The 26,972-nt window shown below is 34.5% G+C and overlaps 1 protein-coding gene across 10 annotated transcripts in view; it reads right to left on the reverse strand.

Annotated features, from left to right (window-relative positions):
• The window catches only part of GRM5 (glutamate metabotropic receptor 5), a 444,875-nt gene that overhangs the window by 244,358 nt on the left and 173,545 nt on the right, over nt 1–26,972 (reverse strand). For 8 of the 10 annotated variants that reach the window (XR_013994346.1, XM_081064769.1, XM_081064761.1 and 5 more), the window contains 2 exons: nt 26,038–26,287; nt 25,119–25,184 (listed from right to left, as the gene is read on the reverse strand). Coding sequence is in view for 9 of the 10 variants with exons in the window: in XM_081064769.1 (XP_080920895.1) it covers nt 25,119–25,184; nt 26,038–26,287 (316 nt within the window). In the remaining variant the exon portion in view is untranslated. The remainder of the gene's footprint in view (nt 1–25,118; nt 25,185–26,037; nt 26,288–26,972) is intronic. The other 2 variants (XM_081064768.1, XM_081064762.1) reach the window with 1 other exon arrangement.

Below are 26,972 nucleotides of genomic sequence, written 5' to 3' on the forward strand. Positions count from 1 at the left end.
GATGAAACAGACTTCAAGATCAAAAAGTTAACAAAAAACAAAGTTGGATATTTCATAGTGATAAATGGGACTATACAACAAGAAGACATAACAGTCATCAATATTTATGCCCCCAATCAGGGGGCATCGAAACATATAAAACTACTAACAGAACTAAAGGGAGAAATTGACCACAACACAATTATAGTAGGAGACCTAAATGCATCATTGACAGCTATGAATAGATCATCCAAACAAGAAAAAGTAAACAAATATCAGCCCTACAAGACACATTAGATGCAATGGGCATAATCGACATTTATAGAGCACTTCATCCTAGAACATCAGACTATACATCCTTTTCTAGGGTACATGGGACATTCTCAAGGATAGAACATATATTGGGACATAAAACTAGCCTCAGCAAATTTAAGAAAACTGAAATCATACCAAGCACATTTTGAAACTGGACTTTGGAATTGGATATCACACTTTGAAATTGGATATCAACTGCAAAAAGAAAGCAAAAAAAAAAACAAACACAAATATGTGGAAATTAAACAACATACTTTCAAAGAACGACTGGGTTAAAGAAGAAATAAGAGGAAAGATCAAAAGGTACATAGACACAAATGAGAAGGAAAATACATCCTTTCAAAATTTTGGGGATGCAGCAAAAGCAGTTTTAGGAGGGAAATTTATATCATTACAGGCCTATCTAAAGAAAAAATAATAATCCCAGATAAATAACCTCACATTACATCTTAAAGAACTAGAAAAAGAAGAATCAATGAAACCCAAAGTCAACGGAAGGAAGGAGATAATGAAAATCAGAGCAGAACTAAATGAAATAGAGAACAGAAAGACAATAGAAAAAATTAATGAGACAAAGAGCTGGTTCTTTGAAAAGATTAATAAAATTGACAAACCCTTGGCTAGACTCACTAAGATAAAAAGAGAAAAGACACAAAATCAGGAAAAAAAAAGAAAATTTAATATTGGAAAACATTAAGCAATTTTTTTCTTCTTTTTTTTCTGCCTTTTTTATCCATGCTTTTTATGTTAGACTTCTTGTTTGATGGCCTTTAACTTGTGACTACCCAATTTTCAGCTGTACTTAAAACAATTCCCAAGCCCTGAAGAATTAATATCTAGTTTGGTGTAACTACATGATGTCAACTTAAAAAGTGCTAATCTTTTACCATATTTAAATTTTTACATTTCTCTGACTAATTTTCTAATTTCTCTGACTAATGTTTTTAAAAATAATATCAAGTAATTAAGAATATTTTTATTATCCATCAACCAACCAACAAACAAAAGCAAAAATTACTCTGAATGTGTGAGGAAACATAGCTCCTTGCAGGAGAGAGAATAATACTGAATAATTAGATTGGTGCAAAAGTAACTGCGGTTTTTGGATTGTTAAAATTTGCTATTTGATATTAGAATACATTCTTAAATAAATGTGGTTATGTTATACATCATTTTAAAGTACATTTCTCACTTTATGTTTTTTTCTTTTTTTTGCTAATGACTTACTACTTGCCATTTATTTTATATTTATTTTACACTATGGAAATGATGTTAGACAAAAAGCAAATTCGAGCGATTTTCTTATTTGAGTTCAAAATGGGTCGTAAAGCAGCAGAGACAACTCTCAACATCAACGTTTGGCCCAGGAACTGCTAAGGAACGTACAGCACAGTGGTGGTTAAAGAAGTTTTGCAAATGCAATGAGAGCCTTGAAGACGAGGAGTGTAGTGGCCAACCATCGGAAGTTGACAATGACTAACTGAGAGCAATCATCGAAGCTGATCCTCTTACATCTACATGAGAAGTTGCCAAAGAACTCAACGTGGACCATTCTATGGTCATTTGGCATTTGAAGCCAATTGGAAAGGTGAAAAAGCTCAAGTGGGTGCCAACAAAAAAATTATCGTTTTGAAGTGTCATTTTCTCTTACTCTAGGCAACAACGAACCATTTCTCAATTGGATTATGATGTGTGACGAAAAGTGGATTTTATAGGACAACCAGTGACAACCAGTTCAGTGGTTGGATCGAGAGGAAGCCCCAAAGCACTTCCCAAAGCCAAACTTGAACCAAAAAAAGGTCACCGTCACTGTTTGATGGCCTGCTGCCGGTCTGATCCACTACAGCTTTCTGAATCCCAGCGAAACCATTACATCTGAAAAGTATGCTCAGCAAGTCGATGAGATGCACCAAAAACTGCAACGCCTACGTCTGGCATTGGTCAACAGAAAGGGCCCAATTTTTCTCCACGACAACCCTTGACCGCATGTCGCACATCCAACGCTTCAAAAGTTGAATGAATTGGGTAACAAAGTTGTGCCTCATCCGTCATATTCACCTGACCTCTCACCAACTGACTACCACTTCTTTAAGCATCTCAACAACTTCTTGCAGGGAAAACGTTTCCACAACCAGCAGGATACAGAAAATGCTTTCCAAGTGTTCAGTGAATCCTGAAGCACAGATCTTTATGCTACGGGAATAAACAAACATTTCTCATTGGCAAAAATATGTTGATTATAATGGTTCCTATTTTGATTATTAAAGATGTGTTTGAGGCTAGTTATAATGATTTAAAATTCATGGTCTGAAACCACAATTACTTTTGCACCAACCTACTTACCAAGTCTTTGAGCTCTTACTTTGTGCCAAGCCTTGTGTTAAGTTCTTTATGTTCATTGTTTCTATTCACTACGAAAATATTAGATTAACTGATAATGACTTTATACATGAGAAAAATAAGGTTCAGATAAATTAAATAACTTATCTGACATCTCACCTATAATCCACAAAGCTAAGAACTGAAATCGGCTTTGTTCTACTTTGAAGTCTGTTTTTCAGCCATCTGGCTACAATTCTTCCCTCTATTTCTTTCATTTACATAGTCTCATCTTTTATAGTAACTTAGAAGTAGTACTCAGAAAGCTTAGTAAATAATGAGCAAGTTGCTCACTGACATTTCAATTATTTAAACTAGTCAAACCCTCTGTTTCTCTTTGCTTTGAAAAGTAAGATAGCTTATGAAACATAAACATACAAAACAATAAAGCCATCTCCATTATAAAAAATGAAAATGAATTAATAATCTAAAGGATCTATGACAATTCCATTTCAAGGATGCCTTGGAAGACAGATGGAATCCTACAGGTATAAGTTGGAATAGCACATTTGGTTTACCTACCACCATTATTATCTCTGGCTTCATTTAGCAATAGGTTGTATTCATGATTATGCCAGAAAAAAAAAGAAAAAAAAAAAAGACTTGCCTTTAACAGTCTATAAATGCCTCTATTCTGTTATTCTGTACAGAATTCTATGACCAAACTATATTTTGAAAGTATGTTCATGAATGATAAGTGCATCTCTCAAATGTCATTAAGTCATGCTCTTTCTGGTAGCAAGATTAGATTTGTAAATTTATGGCTACTTTGATATTCATATAATTTTCTCCTTGCTGTTAAACATTCATTACATAGGAATTAATGGTTTACATATTGCAACAGAATTACATATTCACTTAGTTTGTATATAGTAGGCATTATTCAGCCTGAAGTCATTCTACCTCAAGTTCTCAAATTATTCTCCTCAAAGTAGCTGTAATCAATCAGTTCATTTGCAGAACAAAGCTGGCTGTAATCCCATTATAAACCTCTAAATCATAGTTTCCTATGTAAATATTCAGTAAAATCATATAGTAGATATCAAAGGTAAATTTAGATTTTAATGCTATCTTTGTACTTAAAGATTCTCATAGTTCGACAAAACCTTTAAGGTCACTGAATCAATTGATTAACCTAATTGCTAGAGTTTATATTTATGTCTACTAAATTTCAACTTTCTAGTTTAAGTTCAACTTTTCAGTCAGGAAGGTTTTTTTGTTTTTGTTTTTTGTTTGTTTGTTATTTCCCTTCTGATTTTGACTGTGTCATTAGTCACATTAAACTTCTAGCTCTGTGCGAAGGACAAATTTGATAAACAACAGTTCCACGATTTCACACAAATCACTAATACAAATGTTTCTAAGGAAAGAAAGGCAGTCTCAATAGAGTGGAAAAAACATAGATCTTGGAATCAAAATAACTAGGTTTGAGGCTTGATGCCATCATTTCTGAGCTTGTGACCTTGGGCAAATCTTATAACACTGTGAGTCATAGCTTTCTCTTCTGAAGCAGAGATAATGTACAAAAAATATGAAAATAGTTTGCAAAGTGCAAATGACTATATAAAGTTACAAATGGTGTTCATATTGTACAGTAGCTATATCACTGAAGACATTTTTAAAGTTGATCTTAATGTAGAAACATTAGTTAAGTAATGAATTAATCTAAATTAACATTTAGATATCAACTTAATTCCCACTTTTATATCATCCTGTATAATATCTGCACAAATTTTTACCTATAAATATCTTGGTAAACTCAGTATGTAAATTGTCATTTTTTGATAGAAAGAATGAATACATGTTGCTAATGGCAATACCATGATTTATCCTTCATTCCTATTAAAAATGGGGGGCAGGGGAGACTATTGCTTAAATTATTTTAAATAAATCCGTGTGATTCTTGTTGATCTCGTAATTTATTTTTAAGAGCCATAAACCAAAAAATTAAAAATAAGCCAATAAAATGCAAGGAGCAAAATCAATGTTCCTATTATTTCTATCCTTTTCTTCCCAACGATGTACCTTTTGAAAATGAGGCATTCATTGGTCTATTAAGTCATTTGCAGTTAGATATTAGGAACAAGAATTTTGGAGTTTGAAAAACTGTGATTTGAACCTGGCTCTGACAGTTATTAACCATGCAAGTAGCCTGGCTTCCCTGAGCTTATTCATCCACAGAAATGCATAAAATAATTTTTAATTTGCTGGTTTGTTACAAAAATTAAATGAAATGACGTGCGCATAGTATTTAGTCAACATCTGATGCCCACCAAATATTATCCCCTCTACATTTTCTCCCCTCACCATTCCCCTTTCTCTCTGAAACAGAATGAAATATTTCTAGGTGTATCCTCAGAAGGCATGAGTCCTTAAATATATATTCTAAATAGGAAACATAGTGAACTCAAGAGAATGGTTTCTCTAAAATTTGCATAAGCCAACTAAAACACCAAAATCAGTTCTTTTAACAGCCTTTTCCCTTGGGGCACAAAACAATTTAGTCTCCTATAGAAAAGGCAAAATTCTCTTAATTCAGACTTGTAGGATTTCATTTTAGACATACGTACAAATAGAGGGCACTGCCTGAAGATACACATCACTGAAGTCAGGAAGTTTGTCAGCAAAGGTAATGATCCGATGGCCTCAGCTGAGCTGCCGAAAGGTCTCTATCAGTGTTTTAAATGGCCATAAATAACAAGATAATTAAGTAGCTATCCTGAGAATCCACTTAAAGAGAGCTGTTCTAAGTTTCTGAGAGTAAGTCATCAAAAACAGAGGACTGAAAGCACAGAGTTCGGGCTTCTTAAATTCACTGGCTTCCTGCTTCCTACTTTAAAAATATGCTCATAAATCTTTGAGTTGTCTGCATCTTTGTAAATTTTCCTGAGGAGCCAAAAATGAAAGGGGAGAGAAAGGCAGAGGGAGAAGGGGCACAGGTCTAAAATGTTTACTTCTTGAGCAGATAAACCTTCGTTCCAGGATCAGCCTCAGACAAGAACCTTAATTTTCACTTCCCCTTTCAATGCTGCATAAGCCACAACCTTTAGTTTCTCTGCTCTTCCCCTATCACTACTTTCCTTCAGACCCTTAGCAGTTCCTGAATTGTTGCAACAATATCCCAGCTGATCTTCCCAGGCTCTAGGCTGGTTCTCTTCTTGGTTCACTTCTATTTTACCTGCAGTGATCCTTAACATACCAAACCTGCTCCTGTATTTCCCCTGCTTAGAATATTTCATAGCCCATTGCCTTAAGGATAAAGTTTAGCTTGGGGGAAAAAAAATCACTTCAAATATGGAACCTACTACATATTTCCAGATTCTTCTCCAATCACAGGGAATTCAGACTTGAAAAGTCCCTTGAAAAGCAGGAGGTGTTGTGAAGAGGAGCAAAGTTGCTAGTATTCCCAGTGAAAATAGTAAAGAAAGCAAGAATAAGCAACAAAGCTCCCTCCCTTCAAGAGAAATGTGGGCTTGACCGGAAAAGATTTAGTCCCTTAGGATGGCTTTGAAGTATAAAGGGGCTATTTTAACCAAGATGACTGGTGAGAAAAGTCCAAGGCATGAGGAGAGTTCAGATATGATTCTGTGAAAGTAGTAGACAGGGCGGTGTGGTCTACGTGATGACCACAGTGTTTTCCCACATACCTCATCTCTTCCCCACCATGAACTCATTTGTCCCTCTTGCACCTCTTGGACATGGTAGGTCATTCATTGATGAATGAATAAGGAAATAATAGATTCCCTTTATTTCCTACACAAATTTTATTATGAATCAGCGTGTGCCCAATGCTTTACAGAGAATTTTGAGTTTTTGATACCTGTTTCATGGGAAATCATTTCAGGGGAAGTTGTTACTCAAATATCTTTTGATACTTCCTCTCTCAAAGATTCTGCACAGCAAAAGAAACCATCGACAAAATAAAGAGGCAAACAACTGAATGGGAGAAGATTTTTGCAAACAGCGCCTCCGATAAGGGGCTAACATCTAAAATATACAAGGAACTCATACAACTCAACACCAAAAACAAACAAACAAACAATCCAATTAAAAATAGACATATGAAAAGAAGTTCAATATCACTAATAATCAGAGAAATGCAAATAAAAACCACAATGAGATGTCATCTCATACCAATTAGAATGGCTATCATCAACCAGACAAATAGTAACAAGTATTGGAGAGGCTGTGGAGAAAAAGGAACCCTCAAATACTGTTGGTGGGAATGCAGACTGGTGCAGCCGCTATGGAAGGCAGTGTGGGGATTCCTCAAACAGTTAAGAATAGAGTTACCATATGACCCAGCAATTCCTCTCCTGGGTGTATACCCAAAAAATCTGAAAACATTTATCTGTAAAGATATACCATGTTTCCGCAAAAATAAGACCTAGGCAGAAAATCAGCTCTAATGCGTCTTTTGGAGCCAAAATTAATATAAAACCCGGTATTCTATTATTCTATTCTATTCTATTCTATTCTGTTCTGTTCTGTTCTGTTCTGTTCTGTTCTGTTCTGTTCTATTCTGTTCTGTTCTATTCTATTCAAGACCCCATCTTATATTATTGTAAAATAAGACCAGGTCTTATATTAATTTTTGCTCCAAAAGACGCATTAGATCTGATTGTCCAGCTAGGTCTTATTTTCGGGGAAACATGGTATGTGCTCTGATGTTCATTGCAGCTTTATTTACGGTGGCCAACCCATGGAAACAACCAAAGTGTCCTTTGATAGATGATTGGATAAAGAAGATATGGTATATATAACAATGGAATACTACTCTGCCATAAGAAAAGATGAAATAATGCCATTTGCAGCAATATGGATGTATTTTGAGATTATTATGCTAAGAGGAATAAGTCACACAGAAAAAGTTGAGAACCATATGATTTCAATGATATGTGGGCTGTAAAACTGAAAGAAACAAAGGAACAAGACAAACACATAAAGAAACAAAACTTATGACATAAACAATAGTTTAGTGGCTACCAGAGGGTAAGGGGGGAGGGGCGTGATAGATGAGGGTAAGGGGGATCAAATACGTGGTGATGGAAGGAGAACTGACTCTGGGTGGTGAACGTGCAATGTGATATATAGATGATGTGTTACAGAACTATACACTTGAAACCTTTGTAACTTTATTAAATATTGTCACCCCAATAAGCTTTAATTTTAAAAAAGATAAAAAATGGATCAAATATTTAAGTGACTTTATGTAACATATTTTGTGGGCAACTACTAAATGCCAGGCACTGAGAATATAATGGTAAACAAAACAGAAAATCTATGCTCCATGGAATTTATGCCTTAGTTGGAAACAGAATTACAAAACAAGGTAAATTCAGCACAGAATAACTCATAATTTGATAGGTGACCTACTATATTCTTGCCACTGTACTAAGGAAAGTGGAACTTATGATCTCATGAATAAAATGGATATTATATGGATAAAAAATGACAAGTCATGTATAATTACAAATTACATAAGTGCAGCGATTTAAAAATACAGGGTAATATGAAGAGTGAAGTTATTTTCGGTAATAAGGGAAAAATGCACTGAGGAAGTGACATCTACACTGATATTTGATGGATGAGTAGGAATTAACCGAGCTAAAAATGATAAGAAGAGCATTCAGATTGAAAGAAAAGCATGTGTAAATCTTCTGAGGCAGAGAGAGGCATGATATATTTTAAGAACTCAAACAAAAATAGCTTAGCTGGTCCATGATGAGAACGTAGAAAGAAAGTAGCAGACAGGACTGGAGCAGGATTGCCATCTTCACAGTATTGACTCTTCTCATCCCTGAATGTGGTATATCTTCTCATTTATTTAAGTATTTTAAAATGCTTCTAAGTGACAGTGGTTCCCAATCCTTTTAATTCCCCCTGCCCTGCCCTTTCCTTCCCTTGTTTTCCCTTCCCTTCTCTTCTCTTTTCTCTTTGCCCCCACCACCTTCTTTCCCTGGAAATTTGATATATTTCTTTTTCTCCAGTTATCTGAAATTTGGCAAAAAGGTGCCTCAATATGGTGGTGGTGGGGGGGAATTTCCACCCATTGAGGCATTCAGAGGGCCATTTTAATCTTGAAATTCATGTTCTTCAGTTCGGGGAAATTTTCTTAAAATATAGTTTAAATGATTTATTCCCTTTATTTTCTCTACTCCTTCCCAAACTCTTCTTATTAAATGTTGGGGCATCCTGAATTAGTTTTCTAGTTATCTTATATTCTCTCTTCTACATACCCTTCCCTCACCCTTTTGTTTTACATGTTTATATATTTCCTCAATTTCTTTCTTCATACCCTTCTATTAAATGTTTTATTTCTATCATTATGTTTTCTATTTCTAAGACTTTTTTCTTATTCTAATATTTTGTGCAGTATTTGCTCCTATTTTCAAAGATGCAATATCTTATCATGTCTTTGAAAATATTACTGCTAGTTCTTTATTTGAACTTTTCATTTCCCTAAAGAATCTGTTTCTTTCAGCCTTTAATTTTCATTGGTTTTGTGCTCTGTCTTCCATGTTAAAGTCTTTTTTCAGATGTCTAGGGATGGACAACAGTGGTGGGACATTAAAAACAAACAAACAAACAACAAATGGAGACTCTTTGCCAGTGGGTTGGGCCTGTCTTTTATAGATTTCATATCAGGCAGTCCTGATTGGGCTATTCATTGGGCCATCCATGAAGTTGGCCTGGTCATAAGTCTCAGGAAGGAGGTCATTTCCCCATTTAAAGGTAGTGCTCTGTCTCCCAGCTGGCCTTGGGCCCTTCAACACAGAGGTCCTCTCTTTTGCTCTGTACTCTGAATAAATTTCAACTTTTCTGCCAGACAGGTAGGATTCTGGGCATGTTTGATGCTTATACAAAATTTCAATTATTTCTGATTTTTTAAGTCCAGCTTCTGGAAGTAATTACCATCCCGAATTCTTGAACTTTTGGAGGGTTCTATATTGCTTATTGGGTTGCTCCTTGGCTTTCTTTCTAAGTCTTTCTTTCTACCGTGTATGCGTTTAAAAATTATTTCTTTTTCCATTCTTTTGGTCTTTGTGTCATTAAAGAAAAAAAAAACTTCCCTTACTCAATTTGGAGGCACTCAGGAGAAAATGGAATTAAATGCCAATGTTCAGCCTTCGCTTATTATTGGAAGTTGATGAGATTGGCTTTTCAAGCTTCACAGAATGTTATGGGGTCATGAAGAAGAAGGACAAGAGATAATTGCAGTTTTTTATGAAGACATCAGTAACTACAGGGCTAGATTTTATGAAAGAATACTATTATCTCTTTGCACCTCTATACGTATTGTCCTCTTCCCCCTACATCCCATAGATAAGTTTATCCCATAGATAAACTACAGTTTATTTAGAAAGCTCTAAATCATTAACCAGCTTCTGAAAGTGTGTGTGTGTGAGTGTGTGTGTGTGTGTATGTATATATGTTAAATTAAACATTCTTAACTACCATCATCTTTTAGGAGTCATATATTTGTATTGTGTGCTCATTTTCAGAGTTTCAAATACTGCATTTATAATCATATGTGCAAACCTAAGCAACGTGTTTTAATCTTAGATATATAAATGCATATGAGTTAGTACTGATGAGATTATGTGAAAACTACCACTTCTGATGAGTGCTGTCTGAAACTTAGTACCGTACACAATTTTTAGTTCTTCAGTCTGTGTTTGATATTTTTTTCCTTATATTTTCATCCGCAACTTTTACTTTTTATTAGCTCTCCATTGGCTATTCAGTTTACCTTCAGGATCATCCATTATTTTAACTAACAGGATGAAAATTAACTAAGCTGGATCTTGAATCTTTTGCATTAAGGTTTATTCTTTCCTTCCCTTCCCTTCCCTTTCCCTTTTCTTTTAAGGAGGGCACAGCTCACAGTGGCCCATGTGGGGATTGAACAGGCAACCTTCGTGTTATCAGCACCATGCTCTAACCAATTGAGCTAACCAGCAACCCATTCTTTTCTTAATTCCTGCATTTCTGCCAGTTGATAAAAAGGTAAATGCCACCTAAATGTGGTTGAAAGATTTTCGCTGTTTCATCCATGTTATCAGTTGCCTTCAAATTTTCTTTCCAGAGGCATTACATTAGCACTAGCCCAATCAGTTCAGGAATACTAGAGTCAGTCTTATTTGTTTTATTACCACTCTGTCATCTTAATTATATTAATTCACAAATGAGTTGTACCTTAAATCAGCAAATCAACCTTTTTATGACTTTTATCAAGAGGAGGGAGTAGATATCATTTGACATACAGCTCTATGTCTTTCTCATAATACCTCAACGATTCTTGTAAAATGAGATTGACAATATAAACCACAAGTAGGGTGCAAAAAGAATTTGAAACATTTGAAACAAAGCTGCTGTGTTTCTTAAATATGAATAATTCACTCAAAATGTGAAAGAGGAAAGACAAGCTAGACTCAATAATTACAGCTTTTGGAATTAAGAGTAATTAGACAAATATTCGCTGTCGCCACAAGAAAGATTATCACTGTTTATATATTTGTGAAGGAACATTTAAAGAAATTAAGGCAGCTTTGGGTTTTAGTGTGAATGTGACTAGATGTTTTTTTTTTGATATTTTTGATCATCCTTAATTTATTTCACTTTTAGCACACTGCATGCTCAAACACTGTTATAAACGTTAAGGATACTCTGTATTTTAATTTAGAACACAAACACATTGTATTTGTTGGATAGTGACTGGGTGATGTTGGAAGAAGTAATTATTTTTTATGGAAAAGAAAAAGACAAGTCTCACTGTAGGCATCAAGCTGCTTTTTTAAACTCACCACTAGTCCCTCTGTAATGAGTCTTTAAAGGTAAATGTACATCATAGGGAAGCCTTGAGTGAGGATTCACAAATACCATAATGGTTACAAAATAATTTAGAGTCAACAGAACACTGGCAATTCAGGTTTCTATTTTGCCACTCATTTTAGCAAAATAAATTATCATTAATTATTATCATTATTTAATATTATTTTCATCACAATGTAAGAAAGAATGGCAAAAATAAAAAAAAGATGATTTCTTTACGGAACTTATTAAACTTTGCTTCTGCTTAGCAAAGAAAACAATTAACAGGTTGAAAAAGCATCCTAAAAATGTGAGAAAATACTTGCAAACCATCTGTTTGATAAGGTATTAATATCCAAAGTATATATAAGGAACCCATACAACTCAATAGCAAAAAACAAAACAAAACATATAATTTAATTAAAAAATGGCCAAAAGACTTAAATAGACGTTTCTCCAAAGAAGACATACAAATGGACAATAGGTATCTGAAAAGGTGCCCAATATCACCAATTATCAGGGAATCACACAACAAAACCACAATGAGATATCACTTTACTGCAAAAAAAAAAAATAAAGTATTGGCAAGGATGTGGAGAAACTGAAATCTTTATACATTGTTAGGAATGTAGAATGGTTTGTCTACAATGGAAAAGCATATGGATGGTTCTCAAAAATTAAAAATAGAACTACCATATGATCCAGCAATCCCACTTCAGTATATATACCCAAAATAACTGAAAGCAGTACCTTGAAGAGATATCTGCATCCCCCATGTTTACTGCAGCATTATTAACAATAATCAAGATACTGAAACAACCTCAAGTCCATTTAGAGATGAATACATAAGAAAAATGTGGTATATACACATAATACAATGTTATTCAGCTTAAAAAAAAAAGGAAATCTGCCATTTATGACAACATAGATAAACCTAGAGAACCTTTTGGCAAGTGAAATAAACCAGTCACAGGACAAATTGTTGCATGACTCCACTCATATGAGATATTTAAAATAGTGAAACTTACAGAAGGAGAGAATAAAATGGTTGTGGCCAGCGGCTGGAAGAGGCGGAAAAAAATTGTTTTTCTATGGATATAAAGTTTTAGTTACGCAAAATAAATAAGTTGTAGAGATCTATTATACAACATTGTGCCTGTAGTTAAGTACAATATTTTGCACTTTAAAATATGACAAGAGAGACCTTGTGTTGTATTCTTACCAACACACACACACACACACACACGCACGAAAAATTTTTGGAAGTGATAGGTATATTTAGTACCATTGTTGGAGTGATGGTATCACAGGTTAGGCATATATCCAGACTCATCAAGATGTATACATTAAATGTGTGCACTATTTTGTATATCAGTTATACCTCGATAAACATAGAGAATTAGAATTAAATATTTGGTTCTTACATGTTGTCTACTTAGACTCTAAACTCCAGAAGGGCAGGGTTACATCTGTAATTTTCGCTACATTATATTCAGTACATAGTATCTGCAATATACGAAGTACCAAATAAATACGTGTTGAAGAAATGAATGAATGAAAAAATCCTTTTCAAGATAAGGGCAGACTGTAGCTGTACACACACAGATGCATGTACATATAATTGTTTGTTTAATTTTACTTTGGACCTTTGAAACTTTCATTAAAGCTTTCTAAGGCATGCATTCGGTAGTCACTAGTCTAGTGTTTATTTGGGTGGCTGATGTTTATTTTCAGCCATCTGGACGTATTTTCCCTGATGACTATCATGCATTTACTAGATAAGGAGGATTAAGTGACATAATGCACATAAAAGCATTTGTAATCTGTAAAGGACTACAGAAATGTAAGGTATTAGCACTGTTGTGGTTATGACAGTCCCTCAAAATGCACAGTAGCAAATTCTAAGATAAAAAAAAAATTCCTTCTCTATTTATAAATCATAAAATTATGTAGCATTTTTAGGAATGAAATCTTCCCCCAGGAGTTTTTACCACTGCCTTTTTTTCCCCAATTGTTTTGCCACACAATTCAGCCTGCTATAGAAATTGCAAAAATATAAAAACGGAATTGTCAAGCTATAACAGTCTCTTGAGGCAACCATATTAAATGTCTTTTTTCGTTTGTTTGTTTGTTTATTTTCAATCATCAGAATTAAGATTCTAGTATAGGAGACAAAAAGGTTTATTTGTAATGGATTTGGTAGGGGGTTGGGGGGGGGCAGGGAGATAATGCTTCCTTCTCAGGCTGAATAAGTGATTTGTACAAATGACAAATGTCTTTTTTTAAAAAATTTGAGATATGAGGACATCTGAACACTAAAAACACAGAAAAACCTAGCAAATTCAACATTTATATAAATAATTATTTATATAAATAATGATAACAATATTATTATATTATTATGTATTATATAAAGTATAATAATAATAAAAATATTATTTATGTAAATAATGTATCTGAGCTAATGGCAATATCACTTACTTCTACATTAATTCAGTCACTCTTTCCTAGGGCCATCTCCTAGGCCAAGACCCATTGGGCACTGCTCCACACCAGCATTGTTCCATTTTCATACCCTAATCTTCCTCTTTCCAGGTCTCCCATGACTCACCCCGACGTGAATCCCCAGATTTCATGAAAATCTCTAGTACCTTTGCTTTTATTTTTTTGCTAGTATATTAGACCCCTCTTCCTACTCAAGTCTCTGTTTGGGGACAAAGGAAGAGTCAGCTGTATAAAGAGAGTTTGGGTGAGATGAGGCTGGTAAGAACAAGGGAACTAGCTCAGCTCGTCTGAAATCCTAAAACTGCTACTTGGCAAGCAATGTGAAACTTGCTTCTTCTTGCAGACCTGCTATCTTTGATCTCAGGTGATTCCAGGTTCTAACCAGAAAACTTTAGAACTTTTACCAGCCAAAATAGGGGTTAACAGTTCTCCAGCTTAACACGACTCTGTGAGATTTTTATTATGTTCCAGGTATTTTTCCAGGGAATAGAGCAGTGGCTAGAGCAGTGACTAAAATGGATAAAAATCTCTGAGCTTATCTTCTAGCACAAACTAGAGACAATAAACGGAGAGGATTAGAAAATTACATAGCATATTAAAAGGTAGTAAGTGCTGTTGACAAATATTAAATGGGTAGGGAGTGGGAAGTTTGGGTGGCAGTGTATGGTTCAAGTTTAAATATAGTGGTCAGGGAAGTTGCACTGAGTAGGTAACATTGAATGAAGACTTTAGATAACCCTGATAAGGATATCTGGGGGAAGACTGCTTCTGGCAAAAGGAACAAACAGTAAATACATAGGATCTGAGGTGAAAATGGGACTAGGATTTTTTGAGAAACAGTAAGAAGACCACTGTGGCTGAAGTGGAGTGAAAGAGAAGAGGAGGAATGGGAGGGGGGAAAGATTTTGTGGGAGTCTGGTAAAATATTGTGGAGACTGTGGCTTTTGCTCTAAATGGAACGGCAAGTCAGTTCAATAGATTCTGAGGCAGGAGGAAGAGTAAACCTGTGTATTTAGGTTGTCATCTTGAACCAGATGCAAATGTAATTTTTAGAAGTATTCCTTGTGATAGAGCAAATTGTAAATTCACCACTTAGGCTCCTAATGTCACATGGTCACATGTAATTTTATTTGTTCTAAGTGTGTGTGTGTGTGTGTGTGTGTGTGTGTGTGTGTGTGTGTGTGTGTGTGTGTTTAATTTGTGTATTTGGATCTGACGATATTAGCACCCAGGATTACTAAAATGACAATGCAAGAAGAAAATAAGTAAATAGGACAAAGACAAAAGTATTAAATTTCATTGTAAATAGTAAAATAACAAATTAATGTGATCAAAATCAAGTACAGAAAATGATACTTGTCACTATTATGCACCAGTGTATTAGAAATTTTGCTGAATGTGATAAGTTGAGAAAATGACATAATTAGTATAAAAAATGCAGAAGAAATGACTCAATTATTTTGTGTTGATAAAATCATTGCATATCTAGAAAATTCAAAGCTTCTGAAAATAGCTACCAATATGAAAAAAAGTAATTTAAATTATACAAACACTGAGTTGCTTTTCTCTATACTAGTAATAATTAGCTAGAAATTAAAAATATGCTAATAAAAACTATAAAGTACAGTAATAATTCAATAGAAATACAAAATCTTTATAAAATAATCTAACTTTATGGAAAGAGGTAAAAATCTGAATAAAATTCATTTCCTACTTTTAGGTTAGAACATGTAATATCTTTAAATTTTCAACCCTTCAAAAATTAATATTTGGAAACCCAATTTTATAATTAGAAAGTCATTTTAAAGTTTTCATGGACTAACAATATTTAACAAAATAATATAATTATGAGCTAAGAATAATTAATGTGGTATGCCTTGCCAGTGATTAAAGTATACTACAAAAACAGTGTAATAAAAACACTATGCTACTAGTAAATGACAACACAATGGTACCAAAGAGAAAATAAAATATGTTAGTAGTATGCAAAAAATATATAATTTAAAAAATTTAAAATTTAATACATAAATTATTATAGCTATTTCTATGGAAAAGGATTATTTATTTAGTAAATCCTCCAAGCACATCTGAGCATCTACCTTAAAGAAAATAATACTGGATCTATTACTGCATAGATTTAATTAAAAAAAAAATTCAGGTTGCATTAAATGAATAAAGATAAAAAACAAGACAGTATTTTCCTGGCTTCAGAGAAACCTTTTTGATCAAAGAAGGAAATCCAGAACTACAAAAGAACCATATTTGATTATGTACATAAAAGAAATGACAAAATTTAACATAATCAGAGTAAAAAGTATATTAGGAGGAAATGTGTGTGTCTGATTATAAGAACAAGAAGAAATGTAAGGAGGAAAACATCCAGTTATTCATATTGGTTACCTGGAGGGAAGGAAAGGTGAAAAGTGAGATAAGGTGAGAAGGAGAGGGTAAGGAAAATAAAAAGAGAGATAACAAAAAGATGGAATAATATACATTAGCCTAATGTCTACTTAAAGTACTCATTACAAAGATGAATGGGCATATTTCAAAGACTTAAAGATGAAAACACAAATGAAAAAAAACTATTTGATTTTGAGAGTGGATTTTGGAAAATATTCTTGTGACTTTCTGTTACATCAATACACTGTCTGTAAAAACATACTAAAAATAAACAAATACAAAATCCAGAACACTGACAAAACCAAATGCAAGACTGTGGAGCAACAGGAACTCTCACTCACTTCTGATAGGAACACAGAATGGTACAGTCACTTTGGAAGACAGTTTGGCAGTTACATACAAAACTAAACATATTCTTACCATACCATCCAGGAATCATGTTCTTTAGCATTTATTCAAATGTCCACACAAATTCCTGTACATGGATATTTATAACAGCTTTACTTATAATCATCAAAATTTACAAGCAACCCAGATGTCCCTTAGTAGGTAAATGGATAAATGGCAACACATACGACAATGGGATATCACAGAGTTCTAAATAGAAATGAGCTATCAAGCCATGAAAAGACATGGAGGAAACTTAAACGCCTATTACTGAGTGAAAGAAGACATTCTGAAAAGTCTACCGTATGATTCCAACTACATGACATTCTTGAAAAGGCAAAACTATGGAGACACTGAAAAGTTCATTGGTTGCCACGAGTTAGTGGGGAGCGAGGGAAGAATAGGAGGAGCACAGAGGATTCTTAGGGCAATGAAAACACTCTGTATGATCTATAGCAGTACGTACATGTTATAATGTATTTGTCCACACCCATAGTATGTGCAACACCAAGAGTGAGCCCTAATGTAAACTATGAACTCTGGGTGAGAATGATGTAGCAATGTGGGTTCATCAGTTATAACAAATGTACCACTTGGGTGGGGGATGTGATAATGGGAAGGCTGTGCAAGCTGGTGGGCATGGAGAATATGGGAAATCTCTGTACCTTCCTCCTAATTATGTAATGAACCTAAAACTACTCTAAAAATGATCTACTCAGAGAGATTGATAAACTAATGAAATAAGCAAATAAGACAGATTGAGGGGTCCAAATATGTTAAATTGAGAGTCCATAAAACATCATGAAAAATAAAGATTTGTACTCATGCTTTGATAAGATAGAAGACAATAAAGCTTTAATTTTTTCTGAACAAATAATTGAACCATTTTTAATCAACATTCACCTTCTCTAAAAAACTGTACCTGTTTTCTTTATCCTTGAAAGAAGCTAAAACCTTTGAAGCTTTCCTTTGAAACAGCACAAACAAGTGTCCAAACATGTTCATGGTATTCCTCGTCTCCCCATTTTATCAATAATTTGACTTTTCCTATTGCACGTGATTCATTAGTTGATTGCATAGTTTAACCTCACAGAGAGTTTTCATTTTTCACTGATGTGTTTTGTGAAGGCCAGAAGCTCAACATTTCATACTAAAACCAATAAAATAGACCTCTGTCATAAAAGCAAAGGAGCGTGTCCTCAAGAATTACCTCTGCCCTCTACCATGGGCTTTTAGTTGTCTTCCTTACAGAGCAGCATGCATTCATTTTGCTTTTCTACTCTGTAAGAGCCTGAGAAACCTGCCTTTTATTTAGGCCTACCAGAGTCGGAGAGACCTTTTTAATACCTCTGCATAATTGCCACACTTGATTTTCCTCTGCAATCATCCTCAAAGTTGTAAAATATGTAAGGTACTAGAGGCACAAAGATTAATAAACCTTTACCTACACTTCTAGAAGCTCACATTCCAAGGGAAAAGTGGAAGAGGAAAACATACAATTAGAAATGAGTTATAAGGAGTGATAAGGGATCCGTAGAAGTTTTACTAAATTTCAGGGAGTCTTCAAAACTGTTAGGGAATGTCTTACATGACAAACTTGGGTTTCATTGGTGAAAGTTATTCCAAAGAGAAGGGAAGTCATTCCAAGGAGAAGACACTGGAGGAGAAAATACTGTGAGGCCGCTATCTTTGGGGAATTATGATAATTTTATATAGAAAATGTATAAGACTTAATTGTGCTGGGAGGGGGTAGAGTGTATCAATTCTAATAGTAGATGGCATGCATTGGCATGGATCTACCCTTTGGTTATGAATTTCACCTGTTCTGCTTGGACACGTCTTCCTAGTTTGGTAAATATTTTAAATTTCATCTGTGAGTGTATTGAGAAATGATTGGCCGATTTGGTCATATTTTAAAGGGCCATATATGCCAAATAAGTATTTGAATATGAAAGCAAAAGGGAGTCAACCAAGATTATTATGAAGAAGGATTAAGTAATTAGATTACATTTTTGGGAAAAATAACTCTCAGGAAAATGAGGAAGATCATGGGTGAAATTGTAAATTTTTAGTTTATGTCCATCAGTTCACTTTAACAAATGAGAGAAGAAAAAATAACTTTATTTACACTCAGAGTATATCTCTCATATCGATTTACCACGTTGTTTCATTTTAGATAAAATTAAATCACTCAAGATTGAATAGGAGGTATTTCAAATGCATTGTATGTTCCAATTACTTTGAACATTATGTTCCAGAATGCTGAAATAATTAAAAAAAAAAAAAGCTTCTTTGTTCTCAGTCTCCTCTCCACTGATAAACACAGCACTCAACTTGTACCCCTAACTTCAATCTATGTTCCTAGAGCTGTCTGATCCTATGACCAAGCAGGGGCCTTAAAACCTCAAAGAGAATTGAAAAGAAAATGGAGTTTGTGTTCAAATCATGACTATTGCTGAGTAAATATTCATAGCATTAAGTTCTAATATGCTGTGTAAGTAAGCAGAGCCATTGTCGCACATGAAAAAAAAAAACTCTGTATCAGGGGTCAGTCAAATGTTTTTTGCAAAGGGTCAAATAGTAAATATTTTAGGATTTATGGGACATATAGCCTCTGTTATACCTACTACTCAACTCTACCATTATAGCACGAAAGCAGTGATAGATATTGTGTAAATGAATGTGGCTGTTTTACAATAAAATTTTATTTACAAAAATTGGGAGTGAGCTGTATTTGGCCCATGGCCCTTAGTTTGCCAACCACTGCTTTCGAATAACATACCACAGTTTTCTCCAATGAAGAGAAACATGTACATAAGATACTCCCCTAAATCATATTAGTCTTCTAGAAAACAATGGAAGAGCAAACAAATTTCACCTAGTTTCACCACAGCATAATAGTCTGTGTTTGCCTTTGTTTCTTCACAGATGTTTGATCATTCTTATAAAGCAAGCAACTTTAACATTTTCTATTTCCTGAAAACTCAATTTTATCAGAGTGTTTTTGGAGAAAAATAGTAATAGATCAGTGCATTTCATCACTGCATTTTTCTGGTTTATGGAATGTTGGATTCCTCCACGTTTTATTTATTTTACTTAAAAAAAAGAAGAAATCTCTCAGAATTATTTTTATTACTATTTTTATTAAAGATTATCTATTTTATTATTAGGAAAATAAATTAATATTTCATACCATAATGATCAAATTGATTACTGAAATTAAGGATTATCAAGATCTAGAGCAGGGGTGCCCAAACTGCGGCCCGCGGGCCAACTGTGGCCCGCAATCCATTGTTAATTGGCCCGCAGCAAATTCCAAAAATATATGTAGTTTACTTGAATAAACCAGGTGAGAGAATATGTACTTCACCTCGAGTGAGTGGCCCGGCTGTTTGTGTATTTTACCGCATAGGGCCCTTGGTGAAAAACGTTGAAAAAAGTTTGGACACCCCTGATCTAGACAGTTTACCATAGTGGCTAAGAAAACAGCCTATCTTCCAATGTCCTCTCTGCCACTTATTACCTGTGTGATCTTGAGCAAATTACTTGTCTTTCTGGTCTCAGTTTCCTCAATCATAAAATGAAGTTGATCATAATAGCTTTCAAATAGGATGGGTGTAGAACGTCAATGAATTAATATATAAGACCAACTACTTAGAAGAAAGAACATGCCATAATAGCTACTGATATCATCCAATTGTTTTTAAAGTTCATCTAAACGAATATTAGAAGTGCAGTCAGTTTTAAGGCTACCAGAACCCTCTGAGATGCAGATATCTCTAGAATACAAACCTGACTTCTAGAAGAGGACTTCAAAGTCATTGATGGGTTTCATCCCTCACACAAGAATCCTTCTCTATCCAATAACCTGAAGGCTCTCTGTTCCCCTTCTGGGAAATTCTACTTTTCAGAGTTGTAGCATGTTACAAAGCAATTGATTTCATTTAAATTTCAGCTGAAGGTCTAGTAAGCATGGTGACACTGATGAGACAAATAACATCTCTGAGCTTCACAGTCTTCATCTGTAAAGTCAAGTTACTATTATCTATCCACTTCAGAAGGGACTTGTGAGAATAGAATATATCTAACTCTTCACATTTCATCAGGAACGTTTCAGAGATATCCACTCTCTAGGAGGGAAAAGCATGGGAAGAAATCACACAGCTTTTCTCCACCATCTCCCTTCCTTCTCTCCTGGACATGAGTGACTTTATCTGCCTGGTGAAACTGGAGAAACTGTTGAGCATGTGTGGCTCAGTATCTTTTTTATGGAGCAATTTGTTCTCTGAACCTCAGAGTTTTCCTATTGGCATTCTGAAAGCCATCTTCAAAAGCAAGGAAGTCCTGCTATTGTCCAGCCCTGCCTATGATGCTGGGGTTGTGGGGCAGTGTTAGGACATCCATTTGATGACAGGTCAAAGACTTGGTCTCTAATTATCTGACATACATTAAATCCTTTTGGTTTTTCATTTGAGAACCGGGCTGTTTAATCAACATTTAAAGCCCTAACAGTGAGAATTCATATAATACTGATGTGACAGTACAATTAAAATTTACTGTTATTTTAAGAAAATGTCTCCATTATAGTAGAGCCAAATCTTTTATATTCCCATAGTTTGTAACACATGGAGTAATATAAAATAAATATAATATATGAAACAACTTATTAACAGTGTAGTTTTCCTGGTTCTCCAATCTCTACTGACAACTTCTCAACTCACTGCCTCCACCATCTCTGCAGTACACACACACACACACACACACTCCTTTTTAGTCTCCAAATTTACAAAGAAAAGAGGGACTATCAAGTGAGTTTCCAGTTTTCACACCTTTAAACGTATCTACCTCTGCCCTTGACATATTTTTTATTTCTGTTCCAATTCTGGAGTTGACCTACTCAGCTCATTCCCTCCACCCGTGCTTTAAGTGTTACCCATTCCCACATTTTTAGAGATTTTATATTATGGATTGTACCCCATTGTCTACTAAATTCTCCTACCCCACCTTGGATTAACAAACACTTAGATAAGCCTCTGTGACTGGCCTCTATATCCATATACAAATCCCATGAGACATAAAAACATGAAAAAAATAACTGAAAAATAAAGTTTGGCATTGTCCAAAATACCATCAACAAAGTCAAAATTAAATGACAAGAGTTAAAATTTTTCCTACATGTACCAATCAACTACTTTCCTTACCTGCTGAAGTGCTTTTATATAAATAAAGAAAGAAAAAAATAAACAGAAAAATGCATGACTAGTTAGCTTGGGAAAATTTAAGTATATATCACTATTGATACATGAAAGCAGTACAATCTAAGTCATAATTGAAAACCTACAAATTAAAAAACAAATTCATCTGTAAGGTAAGGAAATACCATATATTTTCATCTGTAAGGTAAGGAAATACCATACAATTTTCATCTGTAAGGTAAGGAAATACCATATATTTTAACAATATCCTGTGTTGATACAGATTTGGAAATATAAGGGCTTTTCACTGTATAGATTTGTCTGCTGTTTAAATTATTTTTCATGATCATAAACTACATTTTTTTGGAAAACATAAAACACTATGTTAAAAAAACAGTTCCTATTTAGGTTTATAATTTATAAATAATATATCTCAAATAATACTTTTCTCAGCTCAAGAACTAAAATACTGTAACCATTATAAAAAAAAAGTGTCATTTGTGTTTATATTATTGATCTCATCCTGCTGTCAGAGCCAAAGTGTTTAACAAGACTATTCAGGGTCCTGAACAGGACATTTTTATTGGTAATGAGACAGCAGATTCCCTAGGACTCAAATGAGAAGACCCAGGGGCCAGGTCTATATAACTCTAACATTCTACTGACGTGCAGTGCAGATGGTGGGATACGTTGATGGATGAGGTTGTCTCAGCAGTAGAGTTATCTTAGTCCTGCCAAATATTTTAGTTGAAAGACCTATTAAACCCGGCTGTCCCAAGGCCTCTAGAGAGATTTATAAGTAACTTCAGCTGTTAAATGTGGGACCCTCTAGGAAGTTCTGAATATAGATTCTTTTCTCATAGCACTGACTTCTAGTTTATAAGAACCATCCATCTAAACTTAGTCAGGGGTGGGGGAAGAAAGAAGTATAAAGAGGGATTGGGAGAATATACATAAACAAAATAATGTTAAAATACTAAGAGAAACTACAGGGTGAATTGGAGGTTTTTAGGAGGTAATATTAATTTAAAACTGCTAACTTAAATTTGAATTATCTAGGATAGTCTCTTTATACATCAGGATCTATGAAGAACTGGGGATTTGCCATCAGATTATAACTCTTCCCGTTTCTATTCTGTAGAAGACAGGCCAGGAGACAGAAGCACTGAATTGTTAGTCATGGGATCTTGTACAATCCTGACCATGTCGTCCAAACTTTAGGGTATCAGTTTCTTCACTTGTAAAATGAGTGTGAGTAGATATTCCGAATTCTCTCATACAGCTATTACTTTTTTGTTTTTCTGCTCACTACCCAAGACCTTCAACTTTTATGAACAGGAATACTTTAAACTTACTGAGAAGCAATAAAATAGCACTACATGCTCAGTCTCCAGAGTTATACAGACTTATTTTCAATTTTGTCTTCATCACATACATCTATATACCCTTCTACATATCATTATTACTCAATATTTATTGAGTCTTAGAGTCCTTGCCTATAAAACGAAGATGATAATAGTATTCAACATGTAAGTTGCTCTTAGATTTATTTTTTTCATAGCAATTATTACCTTGTATTTAACTTATCATCTGTAAGGTCCATTACAATAGTGATTATTGTCCCTCTTTTATTCATTGATATATTCTAAGCATCTTAACATATAGTAAGCACTCAATATTTGTCAAATTAATAATTAAATGAAACAACACATGCAAAGTGCTTAGCATAGTAATTGGCACACAGCATTTGATAAATGATCCTACCAGTGGTCCTGATAATTGGTTTTATTAATAATATTTATTAATAATAATTATTATTTATTAATTATTAGAGTGCCATTTCACTATGAAGCAGTAGGAATGGAAGAGTAGGTATGTTTCAAAGAGAAGATAAAGGCGACTGAGGACCATACTCTTATTTCCAAATATTTGAAAGAGTATCATGTTCTTTCAAAGAAAAGAATATGATCCAAGAGGTGGAAACTCCTGGGAGTTATTGTTTAAGTTCAGAGTAAGGAAGAATATTCTAAATTGCTCACAGATAAAATGAATTAGTGCTCAAGTAAATGTTCAATTATTATAAACCAATCCACGAAGGGGTTGAGAAATTGAATTAAAGGTTATGAAGCTATTTTTCCATGCATTAAATTATGTGGAGAGAACTTGCAAACAACGTATACAAAATAAATTTTAAAATATACAAAATATTGAATTTTGGCCTTGTGGTGTTGCTGGCAATAGAAATAAAAATGGAAAGTGGCAAATATAGTAAGTACCAATTTATTTTCCTTGTGTACATGTGATCAAAAGCCATTTACTTGTTGACAAATCATATATCTAAAAAACAAATGCTGCTAATTTGTCTTATTAATGTTGGCAAAGCAGCAGATACGAGTTATAGAATCCCTCATCCCCTATCAGAAAAGCAGAACTGTTGAAAGACAGCTCTTTCTTTACTATTCTTTTTACCCCAGGGGTACCACTGCACTTCAGAATTTAAGAATATTGGCAATGGGAATGTTCCTGGGTTTTATGAAACTAACTAGTACATGACTCTTTCCAACTAAGAATTATTTTAGACAATATGCACAGCATAAATGAAAAAGGAATCTCACTCAATACCATTTTTATGAAGAATAGTTGGCCTCATACTAAAACAGTCCCATCAATCTACTGCCATCAGATCAGACAGAAAAGAATTAGGTATATAAAGTAGCTGTCATAAAATACAGTCAAGCCGACACTCCGTCGGATCATAGAAGGTCAGTTCAACCTTTGGAAAATAAAGGAAATGTTTGTTTTTGTTTTTTTTTTTCTGTTTTTAATGAGTCATCAAAAATTGATAACAAGTGAGTTGGCTTTCTATTTTGGACAGAATATTGAGAAAGATGCAATGGTTTGGAAGGTTTTCTCTATTCTTTAAATTGGATACCTATTGAGAAAATATGCATGATAAGATAACATTTTCAAGGTATACAATGGTGAAACTGCATTCACATGTTTAATCTATGGTATCATCTTACCAACTGAGATGGTTAATTTTATGTGATAACTTGACTGGGCCATGGGATGCCCAGATATTTAGTCAAACATTATTCTAGATGCATTTATCAGGGTGTTTCTAGATGAGATTACAATTTGTACCTGTAGACTGAGTAATGCAGATTGTCCTCCCTAATGTGAGTGGGCCTCGTCCAATCAATTGAAGACCTGAATAGAACAAAAAGGCTGAGTAAGAGGGAACTCCACCTGCCTGCCTGCATGAGTTGGGACACTGACCTCTTGTGGACTTCACACTTAAACTTGAAACATTGGCTCTTCTTGGGTCTTAGCCTGCCAGCTTTTGTACCAGAACTACACCATTGGCTCTCCTGGGTCTCTTGCTGCGTATACTCACACTGCTGTTTCTGTTTCTCTGGAGAATCCTGACTAATGTACTGATTCAACAACATCAGTAGGGAATGGGTTGAATTGTGCAAATTAAGTGGATTATCCAGATAATTAAAGTCAATCTATGCAGAAGTTAATCTTTTAGAAACTTGTCTGGCAAAAATGTGGGGGATCAGGAAATATAATGATACTTCTGTTATACAAAATACTGAGCCAATTTTCCAATGCTTTTAAAAGTTAGTTCTAAGAGCAATTCTTCACTTATAAACCCCAAATTCTATGATTCTATATTATAAAACAAGCTTATATAGCCATTCTCAAAAACCAATTTCAAAAGCAACAGCAAAAAGTTTGAAATGTGTTTAGTTTCCAAGGGAATTATGCAAGTATTTAAAATCCATCTCATTTTCTTATAGTCATTTTTTTTTGACGATTTAAGGTCTCATCATCTTTATGTGTTTATTTCTGCTATCATCATTACTCAGCACACGGCGTATTTACTTATTTTCCATTATTATTTCCAGGCTCTGGTATTTTATGATATTTAAGTTTTGCTTTTACTATACAGATTAAGCTTCCAAAGCATCTGTCTTTGTGCACCAAAAGATGCCCTTTGATGCTGCCAAAATCCTGGTATTATTACCTCCCGGTGAATTTTCTCATTGTCACTCACCTGCCCAGAAGCAGAAATTCTCCAGCTAGACCCAGGCGCCGCATGGCCATCAGCAGACCGCGCACAGTCATGCCCTCACAGAAGCAGGCCACCACCCGGGCCTTGGGCAAGTGACTCCTGAGCTTCTTTAGCAGTTTATCGAAACTCTGCTCCCCTGCATTGCTGTAGATTTTGTACGAGTGAGCGATGCAGATCCCTTCCTTGGCTGACATATCTTTGAAAGCTTCCATCCCACTTTCTCCATAGTTGCCTGAGTGAAGACAGATAAGCAGAGGGATAGAGAAATGAAAGTGTTAGATTCATTGGGTACAATCAGAATGCAGAAGCACCGGGAGCATGAAGATTACTTGGTAGTGTTGGATTTGGAAACTGAGGACATGAATGAATTGTTGCTCTTTTACTGATTTACTCATTTTGGGCAATATACAATGTAACTACCTTACACATATATGCACTGTACTTTTAAAACAATTTGAGAGAGAGAGAGAGAGAGAGAGAGAGAGAGAGAGAGAGAGAGAGAGAGAGAGAGAGAAAGAGAGAGAGAGCGCGAGCGCGAGCAATATAAAAAGTACAAGCAATTCAGCTCTCCCTTTTACTTCAAAAAGCTTATATACTAGTGTGACAACAGAAGACATTAATCTGCTATTTTTTCTTCTATCTCACTTCCCTTTGCTTCTCATTGTATGATCATCTTATCCTACTGATCCAGATTTCTCTATTTAAAGATAGTGTATGTGTGTGTATGTACTGGGGGTGCCAAAACAATGTAGACAAGTGGACACTTTGGTCAACGTTGCTCAAGCAGTAGTTCGCCGTAATCAGAAGTGTCTGGATGCTGATGGTAAACACTTTGAGCACCTCTTGTAATTAATCAAACATTGACTTGTATTCATCTTTTGTTATCGGTATATATTGAGCATTACAATTTTAATACA

The sequence above is a fragment of the Rhinolophus hipposideros genome, assembly GCF_964194185.1.
Source record: "Rhinolophus hipposideros genome assembly, chromosome: 10".
Taxonomy (NCBI): Eukaryota; Metazoa; Chordata; class Mammalia; order Chiroptera; family Rhinolophidae; genus Rhinolophus; species Rhinolophus hipposideros.